This window comes from Notechis scutatus, chromosome 4 (assembly GCF_049901735.1).
Source record: "Notechis scutatus isolate UNSWTSFEM ecotype Mainland chromosome 4, rNotScu1.2, whole genome shotgun sequence".
Classification (NCBI taxonomy): domain Eukaryota; kingdom Metazoa; phylum Chordata; class Lepidosauria; order Squamata; family Elapidae; genus Notechis; species Notechis scutatus.
Genome location: NC_142012.1, coordinates 94,816,956 through 94,834,121, shown reverse-complemented (window position 1 = coordinate 94,834,121; position 17,166 = coordinate 94,816,956). Strand labels below are relative to the sequence as shown.

Here is a 17,166-nt window from a genome sequence, read left to right as displayed (position 1 = left end):
CAACCGATGATCTTTTGGGCAATTATATTAACCCTCTGGAGTGCTTTCCTATCTGCCACTGTGCAATTGACAAACCATACACAGGTACAGTAAGTTAAGATACTCTCTATGGTGCAGCGGTAGAAGTTTTTGATTCAGTTGTTGTCTGAGAAGTCTCAGGTAGTATAATCTCTGCTGGGCCCTTTTGACCAGTGCTGTAATGTGAGCACCCCAGGTCAGGTCCTCTTTTAGGGTAACACCCAGAAACTTAAAACTGGCCACTTGCTCCACTCGGTCTCCATTGATAAGCAAGGGCTAGATGTCTGATCTGTTCCTTCTATAGTCCATTATTAGCTCCTTGGTCTTATTGGTGTTGAGGACCAAGTTATTGTCTCCACACCACAAAAGCAACCAGTCCACCTCATCTCAGTAGGCAGACTCATCCCCCCTGTTGTATCATCTGCAAATTTAGCAGTGGTATTACTAGCGTGAGTGGGAATGCAGTCATTCACATAAAGAGTATAGAGTAAGGGACTCAACACGCAACCCTGTGGTCTACCAGTGTTAAGAATAAGGGCTGAAGAGGTATGACCCTAATATGACCCTCTGTGAGCAGCCAGACAGGAAATCCATAATCCAAAGGCAGATTGAATAAGAAAGTCCAAAGTCCAGAAGATTAGACACTAGTCTATGTGGAAGAATTGTGTTAAGTGCAGAACTAATCTACAAAAAGCATCCTCACATAGGCCCCCTGCTGCTCTAGATGAGTCAAAGCAGTGTGAAGAGTGATGGCTATAGTGTCCTCTGTAGATCTATTTCTTCTGTATGCAAGCTGGTGTTCATCAAATGTATGTGGAAGACCAGCAATGATGTGCCGGCAGACCAACTTCTCAAAGCACTTCATGATGATAGGAGTGAGTGCCACTGGTCTGTAATCGTTGAGGTTATTGATAGGGAACTTCTTTGGCAGCAGAACAATGGTGGAAGCCTTCAAACAAGATGGAATAGTGGACTGGGATAAAGACTAATTGAGATCCTGGTAAAGATTCCAACCAACTGATCAGCACAGTCTTTAAGTACTCGGCCGGAGATACCATCAGGGCCGGCAGCCTTTCTAGGGTCCACAGCCCTCAGAATGCTACTCACCTCCTGTTCCTCCACAATGAGGTGGGGGCTACAATTGGCTGGTGGTTTTAGCTGTCTCTGATGTCTCCACTTCAAAGCAAGCAAAGAAATGATTCAGTTCGTCTGCCAGCGAAGAATCCCCCTCAGCAGAGATGACATTGGTCGGTTGATGGTTGGTAATTTGTTGAATCCCTCACCACACCTGCCTCATGTTATTGCTATAAAATTATTATTATTATTATTATTATTATTATTATTATTATTATTATTATTATTATTATTATTATTATTATTATTATTATTATTATTATTATTATTATTATTGAATCCCATTTAAAGCTATCTTTTGACAGCTTCCTACAATTCAGTGGAAAAGCCAACAGCGATTCTAAACTGTTCTGAAATTATAATTGTAACATGCCTCATCATGGTAAAAGAATTAAATTAATTAAATTAAATTAGTACATTAAATTTAAATGGGAGAGGGTATATGCCCATCCCTGTGCCCAATCATCTGATGGCAAAGCCCAATAAGCCATTGGCTGCTTTGGAACAAAGGCCTACATTTGAAATCTCTTGATAATGGTCTCTGGGGAAGGAGGGAAGCATGAGGAAGCAATTTGGATGCCTGCTGGCCAGGCAGGAGTGGCTGGAGGGTACTAGGTGAGCTGGTCAGAGTGAGTCAGACTTCTGCTGACTACTAGCTGCCTGCAATTTGGCAATTCAAATCCCACCAGGCTCAAGGTTGACTCAGCCTTCCATCCTTCCAAGGTGGGTAAAATGAGGACCCAAATTGTTGGGGTCAATAGGCTGACTTTGTAAACCACTTAGAGAGGGCTGTAAAGCACTATATACATCTAAGTGCTATTTCTATTTGCACCGGTCAGCCAAGGAAGAAGAAGAAGAGGATAATGAGATTTTATCAGAGGTCTCCTGAGGGTCATGAGGGAGGGGAAATGGTGCAAGTTTATTATATGAGGAAAGAAGAAGGAAGAGAGAATTATTGGAATCCCTACTGGCATAAAAAAGATCAAATGGTTACGGAGGGTAAATGGAGTCAGGTCAAAGCTAAGGAACGTTCACTGAAAAGCTGTAACCTGCAGGTCAGTTCCAGGAGAGCTTTAAGTAATCTCTGCAACCCAGAAATCAAGAGAGAATCCAGACTTTCTAAATTCTGATCTCTCCTTTTGTAATAAATCCTGTAGATGTGACATATTTTGGTAGAACCTTGAAGCATTATGGACTACATCACATAAGATTTCAAAAGATAAGGCATTGTTATATTACACAGGAAGTACTTACACTGAGTAAAATCACTTAACTCAATAAAATTCAGAAAAAAACAAAGCCCAGTGTTAAATCAGGGGAGTTAGGTGCTGAAGTAGATGATTGAGTAAAATCCAATTCAAATAACTAGAACTAACTTGACCAAGGTATAGCAAGAAAAATGAAATAAACATCAGGATTTTAGAATACTAATTCCTATCAGGAGGCTTTCAAGAAAAAATATAGCATTCCTAAAAAGTCTGTAACCTTTGTTCTATATGGTTTACTTTTAATTCTGGGTTACATTTAATAATCAAAAATAGTCTCCATGTAGTCAATTAACCACTTCAAACATTTTGTTACACTTCTAATTTTCTTCCTTATATATTTTTTGAGTGTGTCTGTGTTAGGAGTAATTGTTGCATATTCTGAAAAATGAAATGAAGGCTTTTCCAGACAAAAGTATATTTTTCTGGAACAAGCAATTGGGGCCAGTTAACAACTAAGAATAAATGGCTATTTTGGTTGAATCGTTTTTACCAAAGGATGCTAAATTCTGTTTTACTGATATAACTTTTAAATATGTAATTTTATATAAATGTTCATAATTGTGAGTTGTTTTGGAAAGCATATAACATTTCTCAAGTATTTATTTTAAATAGCTTATCAAAATACAGCCTTCCTTTCCATGTTCCTCCAAGGAATGTGATTTCTGTAGGCTATTTAGAAGAATATCACCAATCTCACATAGATCTTATTGAATTTGTTTAAACATTTCTTTGGAAAATTATGCATATATATCCTCTTTTTTCTCTCATTAGCCTAAACACATTATCTGTGCTTTGTGTTTGTTTATAGCAGGTATACTAATTTTTGAAAGTTAAAAACTTACAGGATAAATAACTGAGTAAAGTCAATGAGAGTGAATAGGCTCTATGTCTTATCTTCCTAGAGCAAAGAAGATTATTGTTATTTTAGGACATGGTTCAATAACTCAAATCTGTTAGTGAGAAAATAATCTGAATGTGAAACTGATACCTGCAGAACTCCAAATAGAATCAGTGCGACTTCACACTTTTGGAGTGACCTTTTCCATAGGATAGAAGATAGGTAATATAAGAAAAATTGGTTTTTTTTTAAAAAAGAAAATAGGTGCTCATCCCTCCTTCAGTCAATCTGCCTTATGTCTAAACATAGCAAAGGTTTCATGATACTAAGAGTGCAATCAAATGGAAATTGCACATAGAAATTATAAACCAATAAAATTATAATGGATGCTGCTATCAAACTTAACATGAATCACAAGCTTCAGTAAAGCTCTAAAGCCATGAAAATTAATACAATGGTTTCATTATGAGAAACTGAACTAAAATAATATGGGACCTTAACGCATTGCCTTTTTGACTCTGTTAAGGTTTTTTATTTATACATTGAGATATTAATGAATTGAATTTCAGTTCAAAACACCGATTTGCCTTTGAATTATGCTCATTGCTAGCCACTTCTAGGAATTTAATAGCATATTGGTACTGGTTTCCAAACAATGAATGCCACTTCTAGAAATCTTCTAGCCTGCTTTAACACTCCAACAATTCTGCATGATTGCTCTGAAGTATTGGGATATATAGCAAAGAGGATTTAGCTTAGAAGCAATTAGGGCTATTCTCAAATGCAATAGTCATGTCAATACCTATCATATTCTGATTCCCCATCCTGGATACTGTCTTTCTACTGTTACTGTATTCCAAAGTATGACCAGTAGAGCCAACTAAAACAGTAACTTAGTACCATATCCCATTACAATTATGGCCCTGTAGGCTGAAGGTCACAGGTCACCATACTTATACTGTATGCACAATTATTAGACAGGCTATATTTTTAAGGATTAATTTTATTATTGAATAACTACAATGCTTTTGGTCAATCCAAAATGTTAATAAACCTCAAACCTGACTATTTAAAAAAAAGTAAAAGTGAGGTTATGGCTTTCTTAGGACAATATCTATGTGTGCACAATTATTGGGCGACTATTAGTGTGCAGAAATATTATGCAACTAAATGAAAAATTTCCCCATCTCACTCATTTATTTTCATCTGTTAAAGTGAGAATAATAAACAAACAACTAAAAATTTACAAATAAACATTTCTGACAGTTCCACCCCCCCAAAATCAGTGACCAATATAGCCATCCTTCTTTTCAATAACAGTCATAAGTCTCCCATTCGTGGAGTCTGTCAGTTTTTTGATCTGTTGCTGCTCAACTTTTTGTGCAGCAGCAACCACAGACTCCTAGACACTGTTCAGAGAAGTTTCACCATAAATCTCCCATTTAAGAAGGGCCCACAAGTTCTCAATAAGAGTTAGGTCAGATGAGGAAGGGAGGCATGTCATTATTCTTTCATCTTTAAGGCCTTTACTGGCTAAACACACAGTGGAGTATTTTGATGTATGTGATGGAGCATTGACCTGCATACAAATCATGGTGGTCTTGAAAGATGCAGACTTTTTCCTGTGCCACTGCTTGAAGAAAGTGTCTTCTAAAAACTGGCAGTAGGTTTGGGAGTTGATTTTGAGTCCATCTTCAACCCCAAAAAGTCCAACTAGCTCATCTTTAATAATACCAGTCCATATCAGTACCCCTCTTCCAACGTGTTGGCGTCCGAGTCAAAGTGGAGCTCTGTGCCCGTTACTGATCCAGTCACAGGCCCATCCATCTGGTCCATCAAACATCGCTCTCATCTCATCAGTCTATAAAACTTCAGATATTTCTTGGCCCAGTCTTGTCATTTCAACTTATGTGTCTTGTTCAGTGGTGGTCAGGTTTCAGCCTTCCTTACTTTGGCCATGTCTCTGAGCACTGAATACTTTGTACTTCTGGGCACTCCAGGTAGGTTGCAGTTCTGGAATATGATAGCACTGGAGCATAATGGGTTGCTGGTAGCTTCACGTTTGATTCTTCTCAAATCTTTGGCAGTTAATGTACACCTTTTTTTTCTCGGCATATTTCTTGCAACCCTGTTGACTATTTGCAACAAAATGTTTGATGATTCTATGATTATGTCCCAAATAACTTAGCAATTTCAAGAGTGCTGCATGCCTCTGAAAGACTTCTTATAATTTTTGACTTTTCAGAGTCAGTCAAATCTCTTTTTTAGCCCATTTTGCCTGAGGAAAAAAAGCTGCTTAATAATTATGCACACTTTGATATAGGGTGTTGATCTCCTTAGGCCACACCCTCTCTTATTACACATCACCTGATATGTTTAGGCCAACTAAGCATTCAAGTTTATACAGCTTAGAGGTGGAAAATATGCATAAAAATGATGATATGGTCAAAATATTCACTTGCCTAATAATTATGCACATGGTGGTTTTATTCAGAATGTTCAATGTATGTTAAGATACATGAAAATTTCAGAAGGATACGAGAAACTTACTAGAAACATGTGGTTTTTAATAATTTATTAAATTTATATCCCACCTAACTCCTGGTGACTCTGGGCAATGTATACATTGAATATTATGGCCAGGTGTTCAGCTTTTATCTTGAGACCCAGGGTGGATAGACAGATAGACAGATAGACAGACAGACAGACAGACAGACAGACAGACAGATAAGATAGACAGACAGATGGATGGATGTTCATGTTGATAATATTAGTAGTATTATTGTAGGATCTAAGCTGCAATTGGCTGATAGTAATTTTGCAATTGACTGGTGGTGATTTTATCAATGGTCAATGGTATTCAAGTGGTGTTCCAGTTGTTTTGGAATTGTACCCAAGGCATCTATTACTATTGGTACTATCTTTGCTTTTTTTTGCTACTGTCATTTCTATTTGCAGGTCCTTGTCTTTGACTATGTTCTCCAGTTCTTTCTCTTCTATTATGTTGTTTCTGGGTACTACCACCTCCACTGCCCCCCATTTTTTTGGTCAATCTTATCAACAATTGTAAGTCCGAAGTGTTATGTGGCAGGTGCCTGTCTGTTTCAATTCAAAATCCCCAGATAACATGATTCATTGTTATTGGTTTTCTGGTCTTCCTATCCAAGGCTTTTAGTTCTGCTTGAGTCCAGTCCACTATTCCAGCAATGTATCTCCTCCTCCTCCTCCTCCTCCTCCTCCTCCTCCTCCTCCTCCTCCTCCTCCTCCTCCTCCTCCTCCTCCTCCTCCTCCTCCTCCTCCTCCTCCTCCTTCCCCCTCCTCCTCCTCTTCTTCTCCTTCTCCTTCTTCTTTAAAAAAAAATGAAATACCATCACAGTTCCTAATTTCACTGAATGTATGAGTCATTAGACTAGGAGTTATCCATTATTTTAAATATAGTCAAAGCAGACACAATATATTTTCTTGACATTTCTTCAGAGGTAGGCAGATAATATTAATATAATATACATTAGATAGATAGGAAATATGTGTATGTGCCTTCAAGTCAGTATTGACTCCTTGCAATTGCCTGCACAAGTTTTCACTGCAAGATTTTGGAAATGGTTTGCCAATGCCACCTTCCTAGGGCTAAGAATCACCAGCCCAAGGTCAACCTGAAGGTTTGTTTTTTTTGCCTATAACAGGATTAGAACACATGGTTTCCTGGTTTCTAGCCCAATGTCTAAACTACTATATCAAACTGACTCTTAGGTAAGGACAGATAGTATTAATATAATTTACTGACATAATAACAGAGACGAACCGAAAGCTAATTTGTACAGTTTGTTCCATGCCTTTCTCTTTCTCTTCTCTTTCTAAAGAGGTATCAGTCTTTTAACTCTTTTTCAATTGCAACTGAAAAAATTGAAATGTTTTTTTCTTTCAAATATTCTTCTTCAGAGAATACTTTATATTGCATCTTTTATATAGAACATGGTAACTTAAATAGTTCTGCTTGCTCATGGTTCACCCATGTAACATTTCAATTGCAAAACCTGCATTAGCTCATAGTTGGCTTTGGGGTATAATAAATGTTGGTTGTCACATGGTTTGGAATCTGAGTAAGAAGAGAAAACTACCTACTGTACGTAAATTTGCCTATCTGGTAAGATCTGGCAGAGAGAACTTATTCCTGCTTCCAAACTTCTTGGGATTACCTCAGGATCATGGGACATGTATCCTTTCGAGATAAGGCAGATTAGGAACCAATCTGCACAAGGATTACAAGAATCCTTTCTTATTGTTATAGGATATAATAATATAATCTTGAAAGTATGTCCACATTTTCTCAGACTCATGATGAGTTTGAATTTCTTTTTCATGCATTCTCCTTTCTCTTGACTGAATTGTCTCTTTTCTTGCTCTAACTGCTCCTCTATACCTTCTTCAGTATTGTCAGTCCATAGCTCTAACAAGGCCTTCTCTGTTGCTGCTTCCACTCTTTGAACTAGCATGCACCTGGGTTTGGAATTGCCTGGGCCATTCTATCTTTTGGAAGGCTATAAACAAGGGGTCTTCAAACTTGACAGCTTTAAGACTTTTGGTCTTTGACTCTCAAAAATTCCTCCTCCAGTCATGTCAGCTCAGAAATTCTGGGAGTTGAAGACCACAAGTCTTAAACTTGCCAAGTTTGTAGACCCTTGCTATAAACCCAGATTCTTCGACGGGATTTTGGAGGGATGGTTTACATTTTGTTCTTTTTGAAAAGAGGGTGTATGTTGTCTGCTACTTGGAGACAGCAAGGAAGATAGGCAAAAGAGGGTAAAAGCAACAGAATGAGCTGCATTTGGAAATGGCTCAAGCAGACACTCCCTTAAGATTGTTGTTATTATAGCCAGCATTTCAACCTTCCTATGAATTTGATTTCTGGTCTACTTTGTATGATAAATATTGACTGCATTGTGTTATACTATGTTGTATATTAATGTACTGTGCTGTATTGTATTTTTCTTTTTTACCTTTGTTATTGGGTAAACCACTCAAAAATTGTCATATATTGGAACACAATAGAAACTTCTCTTTTTCTATATATGTATGTCTTCAATAAGAGCCTTTGAAATGATGCATTAGGATAAGAGTCAGAAACTGAAAGAATGATTAACCATTAATCATTCCAGATAATGCCTGTAAGTGTTGTTAAGCATGGCATATTAATAAATCCCAATATTTGAGGGAATATATCAAAGGGGGGAAGTCAGTAATTACAAACAGGGGAATTGTTTAGAAACTGTTAAATAAAGGATACAAATTAATGTGAACTGCTGAATTACTACCACAAACAGAGGTTTTATTTTAAGGGAAACAATATTAGGAAGAAGTCACATGTTAATTGGTAATTGGCAGTCATTTGCCTACTTTCTATTCAAGTTAAGACTAAGGGCAGCTGTGCAAGTTAGTGCTTAATGAAATCAAAGAGTTGTTTTTCTCAGTAAACAGACAGCTCACTTTTTCATATTTAAAGGAACTCAAGGAAGCCTGCCAGGACCTAGAATTTTACACTAGCTGTAACTAAATGACTAGCAGGTGGCTTTGTGCACAGAAAAGCCAGGGTAAATATTAATAATTTATGCTATTCTCTATAGCATATTCCAGGAAAACTGGGGTTTTCCACAAACAACAGAATGTTTCATAATGCGAAAAGGAACAAAAACTACATCCCAAATTCTTGTAAGGATTTCTAACTTATAATAAATAGATTTGCAGGCACATATGTAATGCAAAATAATGTCCTTTTATTCAGCATAAGGCTGGGGAATTTATACATTATATCCATAGCTAGCTCCTGCTGTGATAAATTACTGAAAATATATTCATTTCCTTATCCTGGAAAAATAAGTATTGCTCAGCTTCAGATCAAGGTTTTTTTTAAAATATATATTTCTCAAAATATTCAATTCTTTTGTTAAACTTCTGAAAATATGCCTTGCTACTGCTATAGAACAATTTAGAAATTGGTCTCTGAACTAAAGTTAGAACCAAAGAGATTTTCTGAGGTTGTGTCCTTCCCTGCAAACTTATTTAAGTGTAAAATAAAATATGAAAATGATTCTTCATCATCATAAATGCAGGCAATGATTTTGTATTGTGTACAAGATCTGTACTGACATTTCATTGATTGCTAGTAAAGGCAATTTAAGATAAAAACTGAAGTGAATCTAGTGTGACTTCCATTCGTATGAAATGGTAGTTAAAATGAACTATTTAACTCACATATTTGTATGTTTTAAAATATAGAAATATGTACTATGGAAATTTAGAAAAAAAAATATCTTCCCGCTCCTCCAGTTCCAGTAGAGAGGGCATGCTGCAGGTTCTGTCATTTAGGGAATTACATTGATCAGGATTATAATAATCAACTTTTTTTTGCATTGGAATGGCTGAATTAAAGAGAATAAAAGAATTGTAATAGCATGTAACTTAGTTCAGGAGAGGCATGATAAGAAACTTCAGATCAGGCACCTATGACCACAATCAAGCCCAAAATTTCTATTGCTAAATAAGACAGTTGTTGAGTGAGCTTTGCTCCATTTTATGATTTTTCTTGCCATGGTTGTTAGAATCACTGCATTTGTTAAGTTAGTTGTTAAGTGAATCTGGCTTCCTATGATGACTCGGGGCGTGGCACAAAGGCAATACATAAAGTTCTATAGTGTAGCTAACTGTCCTATTCTTCAGATTCACGAATCAAATATTTTCTGATATTTTGGACAAATATGTAGTGATTTCTTGGGTGATAATCTAGGTTTTTTTTTTTTAGATCTGTCTTTGCACAAGACTCATGTTTACAGCATTTTAGAGAGACTATCAAGACAATTGTTTTTTCTTAAATTAGAGAAATGTGCATCTGATCATCCTTAGATGGGTTACTTGGACTACTGGATCTCTACAGAGAACATACAAATAGATCCAACATTTTTGCCATCATGGCAAGTACCTAGAAATGTGGTGGATATTAGCATTTTTATAGAGAAAGTTCATCTCTAAACCACTCATGTCTTCATTTTCTCTGGACTCACTCTTTATTTTTATTTTTTACTAAGTTGCAGGGAATCTCTGAATATTTATCTTTTCATCAGACATTTTCAGCATATATGTGTTTAAACGAATGCAGTGCTATGTGACTATAAAGAAGATGTCTCATGAGTAGATTAGTGCAGGTTATTATTATTTTTTTTGCATTCTGTACACTAAAAATCTCATTATTTTCTTGGGTGGGGGGGGATACCAAATAAACGCAGTCACAAAAACCTGGGGAAGCCCTTTTATTCCTTCACTTTGCCTCCAAGGTCCAAATATCCTTGTCAGAAGACAAAAAGCTCACACACAAACAGTTACAAGAAGGAGGAAAAAAACAACACAAACCAGGCAAGATAAGGGCTGGAGGACTCCACAGATAACAGAACATACACTGGGAAGGATGCCAAACTCAGAAAGGAGCCATAAACTAGAGATAATTCCATGCTTTGTTTCGAGCATTCGCCCGTACACATGTCCGTCCTCTTATTCAGTTGTCACAGCTGCAGCCCATGAAGAGGATCAAGGCCCTCTCCTCCTGAGTAGACCACGTCTCTCCATTATCCTCTCCTCCCTGCATGCCCTAGGATGGAGAGGGGATGGGCCTGGGTCCTCCTCTGACTGCCCAGCCTCCTCTACAACCTCCAAAGCCACACTTCCACTCCCTGTCGGCTGTTCCTCCTCTTCCTCAGAGTCAGTCTCCACCAGGGGCATGACATTGGCAGAGTTCTAGAGCAATATTAAATTTGTTATCAGAACTGTAACTCCTATTGATTTAACTAATCAGTTATATTGTAATTGAAACTGAGTTATAAGTGGGCAGAAGGCATCAGGAAGAAGTGGCAAAAAAAAAAAGTGATGAAGGGAGGTGCTTGTACTGTGACACCATGACATTCATTTTGTTATCTTTGTGGTGGGGGGGTGGTTAGAATGCAGTAATGCAGGCTAACTCTGCTATTTACTACTTTGAGTTTGATCCCGATCAGCTCCAAGTTGTCTCAGCCTTTCATTCTTCCAAGGTCTGTAAAATGAGGACCCAGATTGTTGGGGGCAATTTGCTGATTCTGTAAACTGCTTAGAGAGGGCTCTAAAACACTATGAAGCAGTACATAGGTCTATTGCTATTGCTAGATATAGAAGCTAAGAGTGGACAAGGCAGGTGATTGGACTACTGGTTGTTGATTTCCTAATTAAAACGGTGTCTTCCTTTTAACATAATTTTTCTGGAGAAGAATTCCTCTTGAGTTTCTGCCAATGTCTACTCCAAAGTTGGAAGAGCTGGAATGTTTATTATAAAAGAGAATTTCATTCTACTTTAATTTTAAAACAAGCAAGAATATATTCTGCTTAAAGCCTGAATCTTTTTTAAATCAGAAAATTTGTAAAGAAAGTCTCATTTTATGTTTTCTTTCTGTTTGAGTTACTTTTGTTTTCAGTTATTTCCCCCCTCTGAAATATCACAGACTTTAAATATCTGCCTTTAAAAAATCCTATTATACACTTCCATAAAAAATATTTATTTGTATTCAGAAGTCCTTATATTCTTATTGTTAAGTACAGAAATACCTATCATTTTAACTGATTTATGAATAATGGATTTCTGTCAATAACTATCAGTCCAGAGTGGGTAGCATAAATGCTCTCTAATACAAAGTATGAAGTAGAATGTTCTGATTTTCTTTCATTATTGTAAAGGTGTATCTGAAAACCTACTCATTATATAGCCTAAATTTTAAAAGTGTTTTAAACCAACAGATGGATTAGTATTGTAAGAATCCCATGGACTAATAGGAGTAATGTTTCCTTTTCATTGAAATAAAAACTATCTTATGCTGTAATGTATGTCACCTCCATCTAACTTAAGAAGAAATCTAATTTAAATAATTAAATATGCACACATATTATATTTGATTATCATTCTATTTATTATCAGAATGTCTGTGTGGATTGAAGCACTGTTGCTGAAATAGGACTGAAAGTAAATAATTCAGGGGGTTGTCCAACAAGAATAAATCTTTAAAAATATATTGCTTGATAAGTGTTCAACACAGGCCTTTTTAATTTAGAACTAAAAAAGAGAGAGAAAGGGTTTACCACTTGAAATACACAGAACAATTAAAAGGTAGTAGACCGTGAATTTAAGCAAAATCAGTCCTGAAATCAAAAGTAGTCAGAAAAAAACCCCCAAAACAAAAATAATTATATATTTCCATTACACTAAACTAAACTGCCCTCCATATATGCCCCTTGTTATGATTCCATAACATCTTCTTTAGGGAGCCATTTTCCTTCTGCTAGTGCTTAAGGGAAGCTCTCACTTGTACTCAGTTGGATTCACTCTATTTTGTTTTTATTTATCGAATTGTATGCTGTCTGACTTCCCAATAGCTCTGGGTGTCTCATGACAACTAAAACAAGGAGAAACAATAAAACCAATTACAAAGATAAAAGATGATGAGAACAACAGACCAGATGGGAATGAAACAAGAGGATGTTCCTCCGCTTCATCAAAGGCATAGATGTTCAAAGCTTCAACCATAACAACACAAGAGCACACAATAGATACAAACTCAAAGTAAACCGCACCAAACTTGATTGCAGGAAATACGACTTCAGCAATAGAGTGGTCAATGTCTGGATTACTCTACCCGACTCTGTAGTTTCTTCCCCAAACCCCAAAAACTTTAACCTTAGACTGTCTACTATTGACCTCACCCCTTTCCTAAGAGGTCTGTAGGGGCGTGCATAAGCGCACCAACGTGCATACCGTCCCTGTCTTATTGTTTCTCTTATTCTTTTATTTTTCTTATATGTACCCATTTCATGTATTCACAACTATGTATACACTTATACTTATTATCTTGTAAACAATTGGCAAATCAAATAAATAAATAAATAAATAAAATAAATAAATAAAATAAATGTAATGTGAGGTGTGAGAATAACCTTGAAGAACAAGAGGAAGAGCTGCAACTAAAGGCTAACTAAACAGTTAGATAAAAGAAATTGGAGTCCAGGGCACAAATGTAATTTGAATTTAAAAGACAAAGGTCACTATGTTGAAAACAGCAAATCCACATTCTGGATAGAGAAGACTGCTGTTTGAATGAAGGGTCAAAGAGTCAATTTATGTTAAGATTGAACAGCCCTCTGTCATTCTTAGGGGAGCAATACAATATCACCTATTTCCTGTTTACAACACCATCCTTTCAGCAGTTCCAGGAAGTTCCACACTATTTGCATTAGTCAGGTAACCCTGAGGTCACAGATAAACCTCCAAGTGACCTCAATGAGCCTCAGAAAGAATGCTATAAAGACCAGGTGACTATGATATAGGAATGTGAAATAATATGAATCCTTCTATCCTCCACCAGTCAGTCAGAACTGAAGGAGCTTCCTGGGTGAGAAATAAAATGTCTTCAAGGAAAAACAAAATCCTGTTGCCTTTTGAAAAAGCACTTTTGGGAGAATCTTGGGGGGAACCTGATTCCAGAGGGCATGTTCTGCAAAAGGGAAGAAGCGTTTTGTGGTCCTGACAGGTTGCATTGTTTAATTGAAGGAACCCTGAGCACGTCAACCATGCAAGATTGAGTAGCCTGGGCAGTTACTATAAGAGAAGATGGTTCCTACAACATGCAATATTCCCTATATGTGAGCAAAGGGAATACTATATACATACCAATATTTTCATAAAGCTTTAAGGCATTTTATTTATCAGGGGAAAATACTTATGATAAAACTTGTTCATCTTTTTATATCATTACTGAATATGAACAGTGAATTTTTTTTATTTATAATTCCACTATTCATTCTGCAGTAAAACCTGGCTAAAATGTGTCTCTGGGGTGAACTTTTGATACATTCCTTTGGCTTAAAAATTAAGGGTTGTTCTTTTTTTTTTTTTTTTCAAGGCAAGTCACCAGTTCAATAATTCAACTTCTTCTTAACCTACCTTTTAAGCCTAACACTGGACAAGATCACAAGAAATTCGACGCAGGACAACAAGAACATGCAGTATGTGTTTAAAAAAAACAAACTAACTAAATGGTCAGAAACTTTGATCCTAGTTTACAGCAAACAGAAGCATCACACATTATTGGATCTTGAAATCCTCAGAATAAAATAAGATGATTTTTTTTTACATCTTTTATTTGTCTCTTTATAATTTTCCAGGAAATCTCAATCCAAAGAATAACTTTTCCACACAGCGGTGTATTGCATTACTTTCTGGATGCCTTTTCTAATGATAGCTTTCAAAGTCTACAAATTACCAAATGTCATAATAGAAGCACATATAACTTCATATCCATTGTAAGGAAATAATTTCAAAATATTATGGACCTTCCCTTCCTTTATTTCATTGTCTTGTTTGGGAGTATTAGCCATTTTGGTTATCTTCCAAAAGATGAATAAGGGAAAAATACTTCAGGAGCTTTTATAAACAATCCTCCCCCTCCTTCTCCATGCATACATACACATACACCCACACCCTGGTAGCTTCAGATAACACCTCAGTTCCTTCCTTCCTTTTGAAATTATTTTGTCTAGATTTAGTATATCATTTAGTAAATGATCCTTGATTTACAACCACAATTAGGACTTGATACAATCATTAAGTGAGACATCATGTGACTGGGCCCTAGTTTCCAACCATTTTGAGCAAGGTCATTATTAAGTGAATCAACATGATTAAGCAAATCCAGCTTCCCCAATTGATGCTGTTTGCTGGAAACTGGCTAGTAAGGTCACAAATTATGACCGTGTGATCACATGTTCCTGAAATGGCTCCTAAATGTGAGCCAATCAGCCTCATTGAGATCACATGACTGGCAAGGATAATGCAAAGATAAGTCACAAATCACTTTCTCTGAAATCATTACAACTTTGAACAATTATTAAATGAATGGTTATAAGTAACATGAGGACTAACTGTGCAGATGCTTTAATTAAAATGGTTATATCTCCTAAAATTCAGATTTTAGATGAATAGGACAATATTACGCAGAATGCCTTGGTTCAAAGCCTGAAAACCACACGAATAAGGCAACAACAATAGTTCTAAAACCAATCAATTAGTTGCTCCTGAACCTGTGATGTTAGGTCTTTCCTTCAGTTCTCAATATTGGCTAAAGACTAAAATATCAGATTAACATTTGAAATCACATTAAGCAAATAATTTATCACTGAAAAGCATGTAAATTACTGAACTCAATAAACCAGAGGCACAATGTATTTTGAAAATAGAATGTAAAACCATTTTGTTCCTGTTAATAATGTATACATTATTTATGGCGGCATAAGAAATGTCTCATAATTTAGAAACATACTCACCATTCCGACTTTCTTCATCAATTGGAACTATTGTTGCTGGAGGTCCTGCCCTGGCCAACTTGCAGTCTATAAATATAAAAATAGAAGTTATTCTACATGCCATAAATTTTGGCATATAAAGCAAAAATTGTTGGTAATCATTTTAACAAGTATGGAGAATATAGTTGTAAAACAATCAGTGTTAAGTGCTATCAACTTCCATAATGGTAAACATTGGCTTAACATTATGGAAGATGATAGCACTTAACGCAGATTGTTTTACTGTATGGTGAACTATGTTCACCAGACTTGTTAGATTCTTAATTATGATTACATATAAGGTTTTTCTTTAGAAAACTTTACCCAGGAATGTATTTTTCTATAAATCAAATGTTTACTAAGATTTGCTTCTTAAATTTCATATGTTTGGACCATATCCAAACACAAGGCTTTTACCATAACACATCACAATAAACATCATTGTTTTGTTTTTAATTATGTCTTGGGCTAACCAGAAACTAGTGTGGAACAGAGGGGGTTTTTTAGACAGAAATGATGGGATGGTAATTTAAACCACAATAAAAACAGGAAAAAAAAACACGATTGCAGAAATAAATCATAATTAAAGCTTCACAGGAGAAAGACACATAATTGAAATTTAATTGCAGCACAAGTCTCTAATTAGAGTGAATAGAATTTCAACAAAGTTTTAAATAGTGCTACAGCGAAAAACAGACAAGCAATTTTCAGGAAGCTCACAGTTGGCCTTCTTACCCTCATACTGCCAGTCTGCAAGGAAGTTAAGAGTCATCAGTGGAAGCAAAGCAGAATAATGAAAGAAAATAAGTAAGATTTTGTTATGGTTTATTGACATTTTTTAAAAAACATATATAAAGCAGTAAAAGTAGAGAACTGAAGTATATGTGTAACAGTACAAACTGATTGTACCAATAGAGAAGAATTTATTACACTATACTATAGTAATTGAAATGTCCTCAAGTGAAAAAGGAGAAAAGTTACCCTTAATGAAATAGGTTTAAAATGAACCACTGGATGCTTTTAAAAATATCTGAAAACAGAAGAAAACAAACTGACATCTAACAACAGAAAGAAAAAAAATAAGTCAACAATGCTTTGAGGAAATGAAATAGAAATTGCTCATTTAAATATCAAGAGAATTTACCAACATCTTTCAAGTTAATGAAGGATACAACATATAATTAGTCAGGTTTCTCCAAAGTGGCTCAATCATAAATATTACTTCATGAACTTAGCCTAATAATTGTATTTCAGTATGTAAAATGAGGTTAATTTTCAAAGACAGAATGATTTCAAATTAAAAGTTTTGTTTGTCTTGAGCTGTTTTAGAGAGTTTTCATGCTTTGAAAACAATCTGGAACTATCAAGTTAAGATAAAGGATTTCTGTTAATGAAGGTAAGTTGATGATTTTTCTGGGTTGCAACTTTTTTGAGACACATTCCTTATTATCCCTGGAGACACCCAACTCTCTGAACTAATTTTAAGACATACAAAAACACTCAGTT

The 17,166-nt window shown here is 35.8% G+C and overlaps 1 protein-coding gene across 11 annotated transcripts in view; it reads right to left on the bottom strand.

Moving 5' to 3' along the window:
• The window catches only part of PCDH15 (protocadherin related 15), a 755,413-nt gene that overhangs the window by 360,762 nt on the left and 377,485 nt on the right, over positions 1–17,166 (bottom strand). For 10 of the 11 annotated variants that reach the window (XM_087964118.1, XM_087964124.1, XM_087964126.1 and 7 more), the window contains 2 exons: positions 16,396–16,410; positions 15,643–15,708 (listed from right to left, as the gene is read on the bottom strand). In XM_087964118.1, the coding sequence (XP_087820244.1) occupies positions 15,643–15,708; positions 16,396–16,410 (81 nt within the window). The remainder of the gene's footprint in view (positions 1–15,642; positions 15,709–16,395; positions 16,411–17,166) is intronic. The other variant, XM_087964125.1, reaches the window with a different exon arrangement.